Genomic DNA, 15,913 nt, shown 5'->3' with positions numbered 1-15,913 from the left:
CTCCAATTCTCTGCTCCCCATTCCTTGCACCCCCAATTCCATGCTCTCCTCGCTCCCTTCACCCCCAGCTCCCTGTGTCCCCAGTTCCCCGCACCCTCAATTCCCTGCTCCTCCATTCCCTGCACACTCATTCCCTGTGCTCCCCTTCCCTGCATCTCCAGTTCCTGTTCCCCCCTTCCCTGCAGCAGGCAGGGGCTGTGGGTCCCTGTGTGTCCCTGAACCTCGAACGTGTTGCCACAAGAGGGTAAGGACAGCTGGGGCTGATCCAGGGCATCCCAGTGCTTTGTATTCAGCCTCTGGATCTAACAGGAATATCCCCAATAGTCGGCATTTTAATACACATCCCGTGGATGGAACCTGTGCTGGTGAAGCAAAGCCCCGGGCCCGGCAGACAAGGTTTTGCCCAGGTAACTCCTGTCCCTCTTCACCAGCGCACAGACACCGCTCCAGCCTGCACGGCCCCGCGGGGCCACCCTGGGCCCGAGGGACGAAAAGGTAATTAAGAAAGAGAACTTTCATTAGGGCAATTTCACTTTATTTTTTCCATACAGCAAGGTCAACTATAGCAGTAATAATAAAATAAGCATAAACCCAAATTGCAGCCCAGGACAGAGTACGTAACTGGAGCAACTACAAGCGAAAGTAAGTCTGTGGTTACGTAGGAGCAAACCCGCGTCCGTCCTTCCCGCAGCCGAGCCGGGGCTGTCAGTCCGTCCCCCCTGAGCTCCAGACGGGCAGCCCGGCCCCTCCGCCTCCTCCCAGCTTTGGCATACACAGGATGACCGGCTTCCTGGAACGTTTTCCAAGAAAACGGGAAGAACTCCCAGGTTGTTTTTCACCTGCTGAAAGAACAGGACCACTACAGCGAGAAAATAACCCCCTACCCCTACAGCTACGGGTGCTGTTCCGTTTGCCTGTCCGTGGTTGAACTCTGTGAACGACAGTATTTGTTTTGAAGAATCTTTTTTGTGAACAAGAAACCACTGAAATTGTCAGAAACTGGTTTGAATAGCATATATCTTTAATATATTTTGATACTTTAAACATGCAGTAGATTTTGAATAATGTACGGAATATCTGAGCCATGATTCCCTGGATGGGCTGAAGTACCTGCTTTTTTTTTCTTTTTTTTTTCCTTTTTTTTTTTTTCTTAATGATTTTCAGGCAGATTTGACCCAGTGGAGCTTCTGTCAGTCATGAGATCTCGGAAGGATGGCAGATCTTTCCAGCTGAAAAAATCCTGGCAAACTACAAGCTGTCCACATAAAGCAAAGCAACTTTTTGGAAGGGGGATGGAGTGCTAACTCTGTGCCACTTTTGCAAGCAATTTTGTTCAGCCTGTCATTTTATTTAGCCTTAACAAAACTCCTTGTAATTATAGACATTTTTATTCAAAATAAGATCTTACTATTATACAGGTTTCTCTCTTTTTTGACTATATACAGAAGTGCAAAAAGTCAACCTTCGCTCTCGACGTCCCCAACTGCAGCATAATCAACCCTCAAGAGTTTGCACACACACACTAGAATTCTTGTTACGTAAACTTTGAGTATTTGGATTATCAACAAAAAGTCCCTTGATCTATTGATTATGCAGCTTATTTATAACAAGGCCTGATATTCAGGGATTTCAAAAAATATTTAAACAATATTTTAACATTTGAAATGGATACAGTAGAAAATAAATTTTCTTCTAATATCTAGGAACTAGATTTTTTTTTTCTCATAATAACTAATTACAAACAAAATAAATCATCAAAATATTACTCAATTGTCTGCCAGGATTGTTGCCATAGCAACAACTTAACTTCTTACTTAGCAATGATTATATAATTATAAGATATCCATATAAAAGATCTTTGTTCTTTTAATGAAAACTAGACAAGAACTAACAATGACTGACATTCTTACATTGTCATATTAGATCAGTAAAATAGAAATCATTTAGTTAACAGTAATACGAATACTCATAAGACACTACATGTAAATTCCAAACTGAGTATGTTATGAAGAAAACTACCTTTTTTTTTGTATTTTGAAAAAGTCATCAGTAAACTCTAGTAAAACAAAATTCTATAAACTGAAATGGTATCAACTGGTAATAGAAAATGAAAACGAGCTAATAAATGTAAGAAATAAAAACTATACTTTTAACAAGAAAAAATAAGTAAATTCTCTATGGTAAGTCACTACAATAACATGTGAAGTCACCTATACTTTCTTAACACGATTGAAATTACATTGGTATGGGTTTTAACCCGTAATGTAATAATCTAAGGCTTTAATAGATGTACAGTACAATCAGGAAAATCAACACATCATTCTTATCTATAAAGCATCTCTCTCAAGCATAAAAACTCGCAGTAAACTCGGAGTATGGCGAGTTCTACAACCGAACCCGCGCCTCTCCCTCCCTGCCCGCCCGGGGCCTGGCCCCAGGCAGCCCCTGGCTGAACAGAGCAAAAATATCCTTTACTGGCTGCAACATCCAAACAACAAAAAGGAATTCCTTTGGATGAATCCATTCTTAAAACTTGAATGCACATCTATTTGTTTGTTTTTATTTTGTAAAGGCTTTCTAAGGCTATAAGCAGTTAATCTGAACAAAAAAAATCACATATAAAACTCACCCGAGTATTAACCCACCCAATTTCTACGCTAATTAACATCTCATTTGTCCTATTTTGGTTTGTCATGCATCTGCTCAGTGCTTCTGCGTCTTTGTTTAGAGTCGCCGCTGACGCGGGACTGGATGAATTAAAGTGAAACCCATCTCTGCAAAACATTTATAGTCCTTGTGACTCGAGACAGAGGCTATAAATAGAGCAAAAGAAGTTCCTCAAACATTTGTTACTGTGTCTCAGAAATGGCTTTTCCCTTTCGCAGCTCACGTTATACAGTAAATATGCATAAATATGACATACTTAGGAGAATTTATAGATAATATTGTCCATAAGGGTTATGCACAGCTGGAGCATCTCTCTGGTGCTGCCCACTGGCTGTGAGGAGCAGTTGGCCATTTCTGAGACAGCTTTGGTTTGAAACAGAATGGTGCCCTTTGACTGATCAGTACTCATCAAGTCAGTGAAAATGTGGTTCTGAAAATAACACTGCGGAAATAATACTCTGATGGATGTACAGTCTATGGCACTTCATGAGAATCCTTAACAACGTGAAACTTAAAGCCATTGATGTGCTTTAAAATATACACAGTTGTGGTTTTGCTTGGCACATTCATCTCTGTCAGATTCCTCTCTTCCCACTTCTTACAATCTATTACATTAAAAATATTACTCTTAAACAAAAATTACTGTGCATGCACGCTCTCGTCTATAATGGCAATTTTAAATACAAGGTGCACCTTTGTTATTTGTAAACCTTGAAAGAAATAAACTTACTTTAAAAAATTATATCTTGGTCTACAGACGTACCAATACATAATAGATTTCTGGTGACAGCATCGTCAGTCTTTCCGGGGTGACGTCCGTGATTGTGGGGAACAGGCCCCGGAAGCATCGACCCCCCGCACAGTCCGTGCCGGGAAAGACGGATGATGCTGCAGGTTTTAGACAATAAGATCACCTCAGCACAAATATCAATTCAATGTACAAAGTATATAGGCAACAGTGTGCAGTGGAGTCCCACGGTCTCGCTTCGTCTCGCTAACATGCAATGTGTGATGTCACTGCTGAGGGGTTCCCAGTGCTGCTGGACAGTATTTACATACACTATGGCTAATGAGCTCGGCCTCTTCCCACCCAAATCCGGCCTCTTCGCCTCGGCTACGAGCTGGGAAGGGAAGAGCAGAAAGTGTTCTCAGCACGGCCAGGACTGTGTCAGACCACACCAGCCCCAACCTCACCCGGGCAGGGGGAGCTGTGCCCCGAGTGGGGGAAGCCCCCGGTCCCTGCAGGACACCCCTGGGGCAGGGGGGCACACAGGGCACCCCAGCTCTGTGGGGACAGAGGGGCCCCACCCGCTGATCCCTGGCCATGGGATCGGGATCTGGGGCACCATTCCACACACCCAAGGCCTTGGCCCTGGGAGCTGTCCCTGTAAAACCCAGGAGCCCAATTAGGATCTCAGAAGCAAAAAACATCCTTAGAAATCCAGGCCCTATGTTCCCAAGGGAATTTTTCTCCCTTCAGTGCCCATCTAGTGCAGCTGTTTCTCTGGTCTCTGTGGCCTGGCACAGGAGACACCTCCAGAGGCAACTCCTCCTCCACCTCAGGATGGTCTCCAGAACAGGCACAGCCTGGACCCAGCTGTTTTGAAGGGACTCTGGCAGCAAGTTTAGGCCATGGATGGGAGGCATCCCATTCCATCCCATCCCACCCCCCTGTGTCACGCCAGCCATTTAACAACATTTATGCTCAGCTGAAACAAATAACTGTTATTACAAACCCACTGTGGCTAATGGGTGAATCCTCACCCTCAGAAATAATTCCATTATGGCCGAGAAGTTCAGTAAAAACATGGCAGAAAGGGAGGGGATAGCTGGGGGGGTCTCACGACAACAGGAGAAACTGGAGTTTCCAAACCCAGGCGATGCTGGGTTTCCAAATTTTGAGATTTAAAATCTGTTCTTTCTAACGAGAACTTGATGGAACCACCTCCCCCTCCAAGAGCTGCCCCTTGGCTCAGGTCAGTGCTGGGGCCACACAGATAAAATATAAACTGAGAACTCCCGTTTTCTGTGTGGGCAGGTACAAACCAACACCTGACACAACCACTGCTATCTGTGGATCTCCCCTCAGAGAGGAACAGCCCTTCAGCAGAGGTCAGAGCCTCTGCCCCTGTACCTTAATGGCTACCTTAGAAAGAAAATAAAAACATTCTGTCCCTGAAAGCAGCAAATTACAAATATAAAGGTAAGAAAAAATATAGCAACAACACATTGGGAACTTACTGTTTGATGACCAAATGTCTACATCTGTGTAACATACTTGTGGCTAGTCAGATGTTCGGCAGATATTATGGGTATCTACAGGTAAAAAATGTAAACAGTGAGTTACACATGCAACGAGCCCACCCAGAGGTACAGCATTTGCTACAGAACATCACTTTGGGAAGGGGAGGATCAGCTGTGAGTTGGTGGATTTTATGTTGTAACTATAAGTTAAAGTCAACTGAAGTGCTACAATAGCACCTTACAACTGGAAACATTAGGTTAAGTACTACTGGACAAATATAAATAAGTATTATTGGTTGTTCAGGAAATAAGAGAAGTTAACATCTACAAGTCATGCAGTGCAGTAATTGAAAATAGCCCTTTTTGTTGGCCTACACAAAATTCTGTGCTTTCAGTGTCTCCAATGATGAATTCTACAGTGGCCTCATTTCAGGCTGATTTTGTGAAGTGTTCACTGCTTCCACTGTCCCGGGTTTTGAATGCCAAACCTACGATGCCCTGAGCTAGATTTTCATGGCTGGTGAAGATGCCCTGTGGAGAAGGGGTGCCCGTCCTTCCCACGGCCGCCGTGGAGCAGCCGGCACGCGGAGCCTCCCCGAGCAGTGAAACAATTCCCAAAATGTTCTGCTGCCTAGACAGGACTCGGCACGTGGCTCTCCTCAAGTGCCCATCAGCTCAGCTTCCCATTTAAAAAACTGCAATTACAATTGGGGACAACTGCCAGCAGAGCCAATAACAGGTGACAGTGCACCCCCAGCCCGGGGTGAGCAGCCCTGCAGCACACAGGGAGAGCAAACGTGCCCGGGCACAGGGACACATGCTGGGGTGCAGGGCACAAAATGGATTTGCACGATCCCAAATGGCTGTGGCACTTGGGAAGACCCTTTTTCCTGATGGGCACCAAGGCTGGCCTGTGAATCCGTCCAGGAAAGGGAATGGGAGTGTTTCTTCTCCGCTAACTCATTGGCAGGTCCTGCTGTTGTTTTCCCACCCGTGTGCCCTCTCCTCCCCTGGCAGCTCACACATCCACAGCATGGCCAACTCCACAAAAATGGGCTTGGAGCAGAATGAAGCTTCTCATACCATGTTTTCCTACTGCTGCAGGACAGGCTGTGGCACCCAACTGGAGAAGCATCAGGGACAGTGCTGTCGGAACAGACCAAGGGCCTTCAACACCAGTCCGGGAAGATGAAGGGCCAGATCTTTAGCCTTTGGCATGCAGGCACATGGCATTGGGTGGCATTAAATACCTTCAGCATTGCTCACATGGTATATACATATATGGGTATATATGTATATATGGAGGTTTGGCTGCAGAACTGCACTAAGTGTGTTATGAGGCTCCGGGGAGGAAAGGCATGAAATGGTCGGATTCTACAACAGAAAGCTGCCCTGTGATCTACCTGGGAAAGTGCATGGCTACTAACACAGAGATGACTCAAAAATAGTGCTGGTTTTCTGGGGCTTGGCTCCTTCTCATGACTCTCAGGACACACACAGCATACGAGACACACTGAAATTAACTGTCTGGTGCAATAAACTGTAATATGAAGAGACTTTGGGCATCCAGGTGTTTGCTTGCTGAGGTGGCACATATGCAGAGGTAGCCCCACCTATGAACTAGCTTTTCAAAACACAAATGCTTAGGCTAAGTTTAAAGCCCTGAGTGACCTGGTCATTCAGCAAACGTTTCTCAAGAGAACACCGTGCTACCTAAGCATGACTGCATGAGCAGACTAACCTGGGTGGTTTTGGGAATTGTACAATATCCAGGTCCCTTTGGAGGCTCGGGATGTGCACACCTAGGTATCACTGCAAGGGTGTCATTTGGGAATTGTATTTTTGAGAGATGAGGAAGCAGACAGGTTAACGAGGAACGTACAGCTGGGGCAGCACAAAATGGTAGTGCTCGACAGGTAAAGGTGCAAAGGCTCGAAGCCAAAGACCCTGGGCTTCACTCTGCAGCACGGGGTGCCCACAGCACCATCCTGCCCAGGCACAGAGGGCACCCCCAGCCTGCCGGGGCTCTGGGAGGTGGCAGAGGTGTCATCTGTACTGAGCCAGGGAGCTGAGCACGTCAGCTGAGCCTGCCTTACACTGACACTGACCCCAGAGCTCACCCCACACACAGAACCACACCTGCGCAGCGCTGAGGACAACCTCGAGTTCCCTTTCCTAAGGGGTACACGTGTGATACCAGAGCTGGGAGCAAGACCCCCATACTGGACCAGAACTGACGTGGGCAACTCTAACTGCCTAGTAAATCTCAAAAAATAATTTGCTTTCAGAAGAGGAACAAGAGGATCTTTAAAATGTTTATATTGTTGCACTTTCAGCCAGATGCTGTACATAAATCTGCTCTTCTGACAGCACCCTGTGCTCAGGTGCAGCTCCAGCTGCTCCTCTGGCTCTGGAACTCATCTTTAGAGCATCGGTTCTGGCTTTCCTGGGAGATTTGTAATCATTTATGTGGTAAAGCATTACTCTTATATTCCTGAAATACACCCAAACGTGGCAATGCTTGGGGTGGCTACTTAGAAATAAACCCACACTCTAATGGGCATTTTCCTAACTGAGCTCTGCCCACAGCAATGGGCCATTCCCAAGAGAATCACAAGCTGGAACAAAGATTTCAAAGAAGTTTCTGTGTGGCCCATGCTCACATGGCTTTGTTTTACTCTTGGAAGAGGAGAGTCAGAACATGTTTGGACTGCTAAACTCAGACTGTAAGAACCTGCAGCCCCTCTGCACAAAGGCTCCCCTGGCTTTCCCTGAGTGCTGCACTGAAAGGAGCCGTCAGCTTCACAGAAACAGAAATAAATCGTGGGCTCGTGTATTAGCCCATGCCTTTTACATCCCTGAGAGCAGAAATAAGCAGCATGGCCCATAAATGTTAAGACTGAGTCAGAAACTCTATTATCAATTATTTTTAGCATCAGAAATGGAACTGCAGCACCTCTGGAGCATGGCTAAAGGCTGATTAAGCTGTGCTGCAGCTCTCTGAGAGAATGTGTAGGCCAACAAGAGGTCAGATCCAAACCCCCATGCTCATTAAAGCACCGATTTCGAGTTGTCTGTAAGGAACAAAGCTGTAAATTAGCAAACCTGGTTGGCTGTGGCTGTTGCAGCGAAGGGAACACTTGTGGCAGATGTTGTTGCTGCAGACACAGTGGCTGGCGTAGCACCGTGCACCATGGGAACTTTCGGAAGGAAAATCAAATAAGCAAACATACAGAAGAGTGTAGCAGTATGGGACCAGAGCGACACGTGGGAGGGTCATTGAGCATGGTTTACCACAGCAAAAAGCCCGAGACATCATTGCCAGCGCGTGACATGCAACCACAGTGCAAAGCAGGACAACATTCCGGGAGGGAGGGGAGGGAGATGAAAGAGAAAAAAAGGGGAAAATGCTTGTTACCATCAAATCAAGAAAATCGACACAAACAAGCTTAACCATTTCAATACGAAAATCAACAGGAGAGTTTTTCAATGCCCTTATATTTACAAATTTTCGTCTTTTAAAAATTCAACCCAAATATTTACTGCAAACAGAAATTAATCTTGTTCAAGGACAGAATACGGCTACGTGGCTATGGTAAGATACAGTCTTTAGTTAACACAAGATAGTTTCTAAACACTGGAACTCATAGTCCAGTCAAAATCCACCAAGGAACAGTGTGCAATTAAAAACTGCTGTACAAAATTAACATCTCTGTGTCCATGTCAATTAAATAAAACAATTGCATTTAATTGACAGGTGTTAGTGCAAGAGGCTCGGGGAGATGGACTGGCACAAGGGCTCTACGTTACATCTAGCAGTGGATTTTGAGGGTCTGTGAGCTGCACCACAGGTTTAAGATAATCAAGAAACAAAGCTGGCACCTACCAACACTTGTAGCGGGTGTCATGCACAATATTGAGCCTGCTCATCATGCATTGCAACAGGAAGGTGGATTTGGAAAGGGAAAAGAATTAAAACAACCCATCACACGTGTAATTAGAAATTTCATTTGAACAAAGAAGAAAAATTGTTATTATGGGCACAGTGGCACGTAACTGTCAGCACAATCAAACCATACAGTAGCACAGTGATCCGTTAGAGGGGGGCCTGGGGACAGGGTGGGTCGGGGTGTGGGGACCCTGCTGGCCCCCCGAGCACCACGGAGGGTCTGGACAGCCGGGAAACACCTCCTAAGCTTTAACTCACAACTCCTGAAATCCCTGTGCCCTTTGACTCAGCCTTGTCCTGGTCCTTCCCTGGGCTCCTCAGACTAAAGGAGACACTCCACAGTCCCAGCTGCCTGTGGGTGGGGGCTCTGCCGTGCCCCTGCCCGTGAGCTGCCAGAGCAGCGCAGGGACCCCGACTGTCCTCTGCCCTGTCTGCTCAGCACGGCTCAGGGCAGGGACTGAACCCTCACAGCCCCTGCACAGCTCACGGGGACACCTCACATCACCTGCTCAGCTTTTGTTCTGGGGCATGGGATGGATTTTAAGCTGCTGGTGTCTGAGCTCACAACCTGCAACTCCTTTCAGGCTACACAACAATACAGTGACAGCATCTGGAGAGTTCTGCCCTGCAACCAGAGAGCCAGGAGCAGGAGGATACTTTTAGGAACATTCTGGTATCATTTTTAAGTATCACCAAGTTTGTAATTCTTTTTACTTTACACAGCTAAATGCCTTCCACCAGACTGATGTCACAATTTTCTATTTCTGCTTCCAAGATGATAAATATAAACTGATCTTTCAGAATATCCATTTTTAATAAATTATTTACTTTTTTATTTAACATTTATTAACACTACTAATGATGCTTGACACAGCAGAAACTGAAATAAACTGAAATCTGGGAACAAGATTGCAGTGGGAATGGAAACATATCCTAGCAGACTTCCAGGGCAATGGTGCCTCTGTGACACCCCGTGACCATAGCAGGGGACAGGAAATGGCTCCAGCCGGTGCCAAACGCTGCAGGGGCTTTGCACAACCTCAGCAGCTTTGACTATGCAGGGAAGAAGTCAGTCAGTTTAATTACTGCTGGGGCAGGTTATTCTGTGTCAGTGCCATGTCTGTGAGGCTACAAAGGAAAGGCCATAATTGTGTTTCCTAATTACTCCTCTATTTCTGTGTCATGGAAGAGACCGAGAACATTTGCAAAGAGATGGTAACGGCAGGGCAGCTCTCCTGACCTCCACAGGCACAGATCAGGCTGAAACCAATAGGATCGCTTGCACGATTAAAAAATGGAGCAGAACTTGGCTATAAAGCACAAACAGTAAGCAAAACTGCTTTCTCAGTCCCTCTTATGGCATCTCTGCGGTGTTAATGAGGTTACAGAGAAGAGCCTCCGAGTTCTGCCTCTGCAGCAGTGCCCTGTTTACATGGCTGTACACCCTCCATTAGAGCTGGCATAGTACCTTGTTCCCTACACAATTACATCTACATGCTACAGATGAACTGGATCTTTATAATGACTCTAAAATATCCCTGTAAAGCTTTTCAGCTCCAAGTTTCAGTCTGTTATTATCATTAACATTATGAACAGGACGCACAGTTTGAAAGGGAACTGAAGCAAATGAACATGAGGCAGAAAGGAGAATACTCACTGGGGTGGGATAACTCCCAAATACAGACATAATGCTGTATGACCCTCTTACCAATAATAAAAATAATTTTTGCTATGACCTTAATATTCATCTTGACTTCAGAACCTTTGACTGCCTAATGAGAACACATGAATAATGAATGTGCTGTTTCAATGTTCCCTGGCTGTTCAGCACAAGGCAGAATTTTAATTTGAGGACGTGTTAACTGACCGTAACTTCACAACCAGATTATTTCTGCAGTGCAATAAAACTATTTTTATAAATATTCTAGGTTTACTGGTGTTTTAAGTATATTTTTCTCTTCTATCCCTCATACTATTCCCCTCAGCCTACTTCTTCTGCCCAATCTACTAAACCCTAACTAAAAACAACACCCTAGAGAGGATAAGTACTCCCATGGAGGTGAGCAGTGGTGCCTGACCTTTCCTTCCCTAACATTTAGGAGGAGAACAGTGGTTCTGCAGAGGCCCAGCAGACCCAGGGAGGAAGGTGCTTTAGGAAAGCCTCTGGGCACTGAGTCCCAGCCAGGAGCAAGGGAGTCTCTGGGGCTGAAGCTGCAGTAACTAAAGGAATACACGATGGGCTAACATGATGGCAGAGGTGGCTGAAGCCTTTCCACACTGGCCCTGGGGTTCAGCTGCCAGCTGCAGCCCTGCCCCTTGCAGCTGCATCAGGACATCAGCTCCTGGGAGCATCCTGCCAACCCCACCCCTTCCTTTGGAGGAACTCATTTCTCAAAGACACTCTGGTCACCCTGGTGACACACACGGGGCAGAACAGCTGTACTCGCACACCTGAGGGGACAGGGAGCTCAGCCACAGCATGGCCACGAGCACCAGGGCAGGATGTGACCCAGCTGCCCACAGGAGCTCTCTCTGCAGGGCCAGGCATGCCCCAGCCAGCTCCAGTCACTGCAGGACACGGAGCAGGGGAAGGTGAGCACAAGGACCTGGAGCTCTGCACGTTCACAGCGAGAGGTTCACCCCTGTCTGCCAGGGTGTCCCAAGTCAGCAGCCAGGACACAAATACCAAAACACGCTGTGAACATCACTAAGTCATGCAGAGCCTCCTCACTTGGCAGACTAACTCCACTTATTTCAGCACCACAAGTGTTCCCAGTTCTTTCTTGCAATGCCTTTAAACTCCCCTCTCAGCCTGGGGACAGATTCCGGCAGCCAAGGTTTCCCCCTCAAGAGGAGAGCTGTGGAAGAGGGAGCTTTAGTAGAGAGAGGTGAGATGAGTGTCTAAGGGCATTTAATCGATTAGGGTGTGCTGGAGTGCAGTGTCCAACCTCTGGCATGATGATCCCTTGATGTGTCTCACATCCTGGCACACAGGCAGCCAGAGTGATGCCTTAAAATTCAAAAGAGGTATCTAAAGTTGTCTGGAACACGAGTGAAGAACACGAGGAGTGAAGTGCCCTGCACAGGAGGGTCCTGCCCAGATCCCCCACAGAGGACCAACCCCGTGCACACCCACCCTGCGTGGGTTCTGTGTGGGTCCTGCCCTGGGGCCCTCCTGCATTTCACACCCTGCAGCTGAAGCAACTAAGAACACAAATGAGCACTTACACCTTGGGTGTCTGAACCTGAAAAATGTCACTTTAATTCAGATCCCACTGAGCTGACCTGCCCCTGCTCCGTGGCCACAGAGCTGAGGGCACCTGCGTTCTGTGCTCTCCGTCGCTTCGTAAGGACTGATGGAGAAACTTTATTTCCAGGTGACTGTGCCTGAACAGGAACTGATCCCAGCTTACTTGAAGTGGGAAAAGCTATAAAGGGCAAGGTGGCAAAGACATTTTTCAAGCTTTTGGAAAAGTACTGGATTACTGGAAAGCTCAAACTGCTGCTATCTGAAAAATATAAAAAGACAATTTATAGTAGCTCATACTAAAAACTCCTTTACTTTGCTTGTGTAACACATACTAAACTTCAGTGGTCAGGAAAGGTCTAATGAAGTATCAAGAACTACTGTCAAGCTCCTGGAGGTTTGAGTGTGGACATGTGAAGGAAGAGCTGAGGTAGCCTGTGTGGAAGAGCTGGGAAAGATCCCGGTTGATGATGAGGTGCAAATGGGGTCTGACACAGGTAAGCCACAACCCCAGCTCCCAACTTCAAAGGATGTGATTCAAGGCATCTCCAGCACTTCCAGAAACCATCCAGGCCCTCGCTGCTTTAATGGAAGCTGGAAAATTGCAGTTTACTGGTTCCACTGGTTATGCTGTGCCAAAAGAAATCTGTGAATTGTTTAATATGTACAGCAAGGGCTGTGAATCTTCCTGGATGGGGCTCTGAGCAACCTGCTCTAGTGGAAGGTGTCCCTGCCCATGGCAGGGGGTTGGAATGAGGTGGTCTTTAAGGTTCTTCCCAATCCAAACCATTCTGAGATTCAATGATTCTATGATCACATAGGCATTTTTATATGGATTTTAGTATGTGTGCCAGAGCTCTGACCTACAGCTGACTCAATCCGGCTTTGCAACAAGCTTTTAGTGATACACTTTAGTGGTGCAATGCACTTTTGGAACCTAAATAAGTTATTAAAATGTTCTACATGAAGAAACTGGTTTCTGTGCCATTTAAAGTACACATGGTGGCTGTATGCCAGATCAAGAAAATGGTAAAGGGCATTATACTGAACTCCTGGGAACATACTTCCCAAAAATATTTAGGATAAAACCTTTCAATTTTTTGGGTGAAGACTGATTAGCTGTATTTCCTCCCCTCCCCAGTCTGCATTAAGAAGGGCTGTCCTCACAGACCCCTTCCCATTTTTGAGTACAGATCTATCAGCTGGGCCCTGCACAGCTCCTGGAACAAGGTGCTGCTTTAGTGGGGGTTCATGTGTAACAAACTACCTCAGCTGAGTTACTAAGGGCAGAAAGTGCCAGGACAGACTGGAGATCATTTCTCGTGAAGTGCCGTTTGCAGAACCAAAGCATATATTTCAAATTTAAGTCCCATCACTTGTCCTCTGAAGGGATTTCTGCTTGGTACAATAGTACAGGCATCAACTCTTCAGCTCTTACACCAGGACAAGTCAGATCTGATTGCTCCTGGCTGAGCACTTGGCTCTGCTCAGCCCTAGATTGGCCCTGAGGCACTGAAGGCCCAAACCGTGATTTCTTGTGTAGGTTCGTGATTCTCCCAGCTGTGAGACTGCCTGTGCCTTCTGTGACCACTGCACCTCATGAGAGCCAACACCTTGGAGTGTGTGACTCAGACCCACTGCTGCCAAGCACACGAAGGCCAAGAGGTCTTACAGTGAAGAGAAGCAAACACAACAGTTCAGGGATATGTAAAGAAGAGGAGTTAATCCAGGGAAAGAGAAAGGAGAGAGATTTCAAATTCTGATTCGAGGTGACAGAGCATGATGCTGATTTTTATGTTAGACTGGAAAACACCCACCCAGCTTCTGCGAGGAGCAGAGAGAAGCCAGTGTTCCCACAGCCAGCACCTCCACTGCCCACGGGCTGGAGGGGATGCCTGTGCCCACCACCAGTGGCCTCCAGCACACACTGCATTTGCCACCAGCAACAAACAACTACTTCCTACTGTGTTTTTTCCAGAACTCCCCCTTCTCCCTCCCCAGAAAAAGGCAGCCGAGCAGCACTTACCTGGTGGGAGAAAGGCTGTATGCTGCTGTAACTGCATGTTGGCAAGAGCTTGCTGGTACTGGAAGATACCAGTGTTAAAGACTGCGGTGGCACCATTGGTTTTTTCAAGCGCAGGCCTCTTTGGTAAGGGGGGAAGTACAGCTTGAGGAATTCCCTGAATGGTGGATGGGTATAAAAATAAAGTCCGGTAACAAAAAGAAAAAAAACCAAAAGGGGGTGGGTGGGGTGTGGAGGAGGATGGGAGGGAGGGAGAAGAAAAGGAGAGAGAAAAAAGGAAAAAAAGAAAAATCAGTAGAAGGCAAAATAACCAGGCAGCACCATGTTTCTCCATGAGCAAGCAAGCAGCATAGCAGACTGAACTACCAAATAAAAGGCGAGGGAACAGCTTTCCAGGGAGCACCGTTTGCCTGGCATTACAGTGGCACAGGGCCGGCGGGACCGGCCTGAGCACCGCCCTACGGGAAAGCTTGGGGCCGGGTCAGGAGCGAGGCTCTCGGGGAAGCAGCACTGCTAGCTCCATGAGGATACACGTAAAGCCATGTTAATAGTCACCGTCCGGGGCAGACGACGGGGCCGTGGTGCCAACCCACTCCCCGGGCCCCAGCGCTGCCCGGGCATGCAGAGCACGCGCCGCATGCCGGACCCGGCCGCCTCCGCGCCACCAAGCCATGCCAACGCGCCCTGCGCCGGCACCCGGGAGGGACGGGACGGGGGCGGGAGGGCAGGGACGGGCACGGGAGGGGGCCGGCGGGGCGCGGGGGCGGCGGGGGCTGCAGGGAGGGTGCCCGGCCCGGCCGCCCACACGCCCTTTGCCGGGGACGTGGGGAGGGAAACCGGGATGTTCCATTTCTACACATTAACCCCAAACTCGACTCTACGATACAGCTACATGCCAAGCTAAAAGGTGAAAGGTCATAGTACCAGGTCAAAGGTTGCCTCGAGGGGTCGCTTCAGTGATTTGACAGCCGACTGAGTCTTAATTAGCAGGCAGCGAGCACATGATGGCAATGGCCAGTGGGGTCAAGCGCATTAACATAAACAGCAAGCAGAGGTGCGTCATGGGGGCAGCAGTGCATTGGGGAGGTGAGAAAAAACAAATAAAAACAAATCACCGGATGCCGTGTACAACGGTAACAAGACTAGGCATGCACGGGGGCCGGCGGGCAGGGCAGCGGGGCAGCAGGGAGGTGCCCGCAGCAGGGAGGTGCCCGCGGGGCGCTCACGGCTGAGCAGAACCGGGAACAGGGCTCCCCGCACTGGCCACCGGCAGCCCCACTGGGAGCCCCGCTGGGAGCCCTGCTGGGAGCCCGTGGCCACTGCCTCGCCCCGCCGGCCCCGCTGCTCCGGCCGTGCCCGCCGTGCCCTGCTTCCCACACCCCCACGGGCTCAGCACTGGCGGGACCCTCCGCCACCACAGCCCCCCTCAGTGCTACCCTCGCCTTGCCAGGAAACCACCTCCTGAGTGGGTCCAGACCTGGCTGCTACAGCTACGGGGCCTGTGCCCGTGGGAGCTGCTGCCAGCCCTCGGGGGACACGGGATGGGAACAGCAGTAACATGGTCAGATCCACTTCAAACTACAACTCTACAAACACGGACTTACAGGAACTAAATAAGGGATTATCTATCTGTGCAGCTAGAGAGATACACATCTGCCCACACACAGATACACAGCCAACCAGATATACATGTAGCCCACAGGTACAGACACACACGTGTATGAACACACACAGGTACATACAGGTACTCTGTATATCAGCAGGCAAAATTAGTCAAACACCT

At 48.0% G+C, this 15,913-nt stretch overlaps 1 protein-coding gene across 13 annotated transcripts in view; it reads right to left on the bottom strand.

Moving 5' to 3' along the window:
• Window positions 1-513: 513 nt before the first annotated feature.
• Window positions 514-15,913, bottom strand: part of MBNL1 (muscleblind like splicing regulator 1) — a 71,871-nt gene continuing 56,471 nt past the window's right edge. For 2 of the 13 annotated variants that reach the window (XM_051782001.1, XM_051782002.1), the window contains exons 5-7: window positions 15,055-15,108; window positions 14,134-14,287; window positions 8,840-12,369 (exon numbers count right to left, since the gene is read on the bottom strand). In XM_051782001.1, the coding sequence (XP_051637961.1) occupies window positions 12,116-12,369; window positions 14,134-14,287; window positions 15,055-15,108 (462 nt within the window). In that variant the 3' untranslated portion in view covers window positions 8,840-12,115. The other 11 variants (XM_051781993.1, XM_051781992.1, XR_007903628.1 and 8 more) reach the window with 10 other exon arrangements.

The sequence above is a fragment of the Manacus candei genome, unplaced genomic scaffold, assembly GCF_025592945.1.
Source record: "Manacus candei isolate 608988 ecotype Guabito, Panama unplaced genomic scaffold, ASM2559294v1 h1tg000015l, whole genome shotgun sequence".
Taxonomy (NCBI): Eukaryota; Metazoa; Chordata; class Aves; order Passeriformes; family Pipridae; genus Manacus; species Manacus candei.
This window is presented reverse-complemented; position numbering and strand designations above follow the sequence as displayed.